Raw genomic sequence first — 2,511 nt, 5'->3', positions numbered from 1 at the left:
ATTATTTTAAATTTTATTGTTTAATTTGATTAGACTTGTTTTATAAAAAAACTTAGATGTGTTACTGTTTATTGTTTATGAGTTTTAGAAAATAAATACTTAATAATTATCCTGAAATCTTGCATGAATGTTAATAGAGATAGGTACCATGAACAAATTCTCAAGATTTATCGGGTTGTGTTCGTCTTGTTAAATTTATTTTCTACACAAAACAAGATCTTACCTCAAAAGATAATAATCTCTTTGTACAGTTTCAGACAGTCTAATTTGAAAGAAAAACCTAACCCTATGACCAGCCCAATTGATATTTCCTCCTAATTTGCACGATAGAAATATTCTTCCACAATTTGAAGCTTAAAATTTGGATAACAAAACCCAAGAGTTTGCCAAATTTTACAAGACCAAATGAAAGTATTAAAGGGTGCAATTCAAGAAATAATAACATAATAACACTTAAATTTTCAATATTGATACACTGTTTTCGTCATTACAAGAATCTTGATGATGGTCTTCTTGGCCTCTTCTGCTGTGCAGCCACCATAACAGATTGCTCAATGAGCTCCTCGCATCATCAAAACTTGATAACTCCCCAACCTTCTTCAATGCAGCTTCATTATCATAAATTCCTTCCATTGCATAAACCAACCCCTTCCATATTTCTCCAACACCATCTCTATTCAAACAAGGCATAGTCCACTCCACAACCTCCTTCACAAAACCAACATTGGAAAACAAGAACTCACTAATGGGCAGCAACGGAAGAACATGAATGCCAAGTGCATGCACTTCCAAACCCGGAAAACCAATCCAAAATCCTCTTGACCTCTGGTTAGACCAGAGAACCTCCATTAACCTATTCTCCTTTGTAAAATCAACACACTTTTTATCATCCCTCTTTAACTGGCGCCACATTTGAGCAGCATGAATTTCCAATGCTGCAAGAGTTGAACCAATAGCAACAAGATTTGCATCATTATATGCCAAACCCATCAACGCTGCTGAATAATATGCATTCACAGCTTGACCACTATTCAATTGATATCTTCCAACATCACTATACTCTAGCCCTGAATCCCAAGAGTGTAACATGAACAGATCAAAACACCTTAAACGTGTATACTTAGATTTCGAATCTTTACCTCCCAAGTTCATGAAATCTTCCATGAGTGAATATGCTTCAGACCTATACTTCTTACCCCAATTCGGATCAATCTTTGCAAGAACTGCAATTCCATACACAAAGTGCCCCAGTTGAACATGATGACTGTCGTATTCTGCTCCTGAACTATCAGCACCTTGCTTAGTGATAAGCCCTCCCCATTGCTTTTCATACAAAAATCCATTCCCTTCAAAGGTCCCATCTAACCATGGCTGAATGGTTTCTTTCAAGAATTTCTTAACAAGTGAAATCAAGTCAAGAATACCAACTTCCTCAGCTATCAATGCAAACCTTGCTGCCCTTGCAATCGATTTACCATAATAGAAAGCTGAAGTAGTAGCTATTTTTGAAGAACAAAGAGCACCAACATCTCTACAAAGAGCTTGTTTGATTTCATCATAGGAGTCTTGATTGACACCTCTAGCAGAGTGCCAAGTTACAGGAACATATTCTGCTTCCAACATCCATGAATCGCCAACAACACCAACAAGGCCACCATCAATGCTTCTATACTTAAAATGTTTAAGAACACTCACATTACCCTCATCTTTAGACAGAAGTTGAAGGTGGAGTGGGTGAGCTAACATCAACAAATTACCAAGCCCTTTCTTCTCCCATTTGTATTCAACACAATATGGCTTAGTGAAGATAGCCTCTCCAGAAACAGGGTAGCAAAAGCTGTACCTGTCAAGAACAACCTCGCGTTTTGAACTTGAATCTGGCATAACTGCTATCCGAACTATCACAGGAGCCTCATCAGAAGAAATGTTGAAGAAAGTGAGTTTCATGTCAAGGCTGAAACAAAATATGGTTGGTGAAGAAGTATAGATAAGCCATTTCTGACCATTGTGAAGCTGAAGAGTATACTTAATTGGTGAAGCATTTGAAGAAAAAGAAGAGATTTTATGGATGGAGGTTATGGAAAGAGATTCATGTTGTGACAGAGAAACGGTAACATAAGGGCTCCCCCTAACAAGGAAGAAAGTGAGATTGGAAGAAGGAAACTCAAGAGTGACACTGAGATCACTGAAGGAAGATATAACATGGCGGGATTGAGAACCTTTTGAGGAAGAGATAGTGAGATCAGGTGTGAATACTTGGTGCATAGAATGAGAGGAGACAGAGAGAAAAGGGTAGCAGAGAGAAAGAGAGGAATCAGCGGGTTTGATGAGGTAAGGGTGAATGTACTCTTGAATATTGCCATTGCCGAGGACAAAGTTCTGGAAGAATGAGTTTGTAGGCAATGGAGAAGCGAGAAGGTTTTTAGAGAAGAACTTTGAAGGGTCAGGGAGCACTTTGGATTTTCTTAGTGGGAAGAGAAAAGGTTGTTCGTCATCTATTGTGTTTGCCAT

At 38.1% G+C, this 2,511-nt stretch overlaps 1 protein-coding gene across 1 annotated transcript; it reads right to left on the bottom strand.

The window, feature by feature from the left end:
- Positions 1-453: 453 nt before the first annotated feature.
- On the bottom strand, positions 454-2,511 carry LOC130975880 (glucan endo-1,3-beta-D-glucosidase ARB_01444-like). The gene has a single exon (XM_057900601.1). The coding sequence runs from the start codon at positions 2,509-2,511 to the stop codon at positions 454-456; it is 2,058 nt and encodes a 685-aa protein (XP_057756584.1).

This window comes from Arachis stenosperma, chromosome 4, assembly GCF_014773155.1.
Source record: "Arachis stenosperma cultivar V10309 chromosome 4, arast.V10309.gnm1.PFL2, whole genome shotgun sequence".
Lineage (NCBI taxonomy): Eukaryota > Viridiplantae > Streptophyta > Magnoliopsida > Fabales > Fabaceae > Arachis > Arachis stenosperma.
This window is presented reverse-complemented; position numbering and strand designations above follow the sequence as displayed.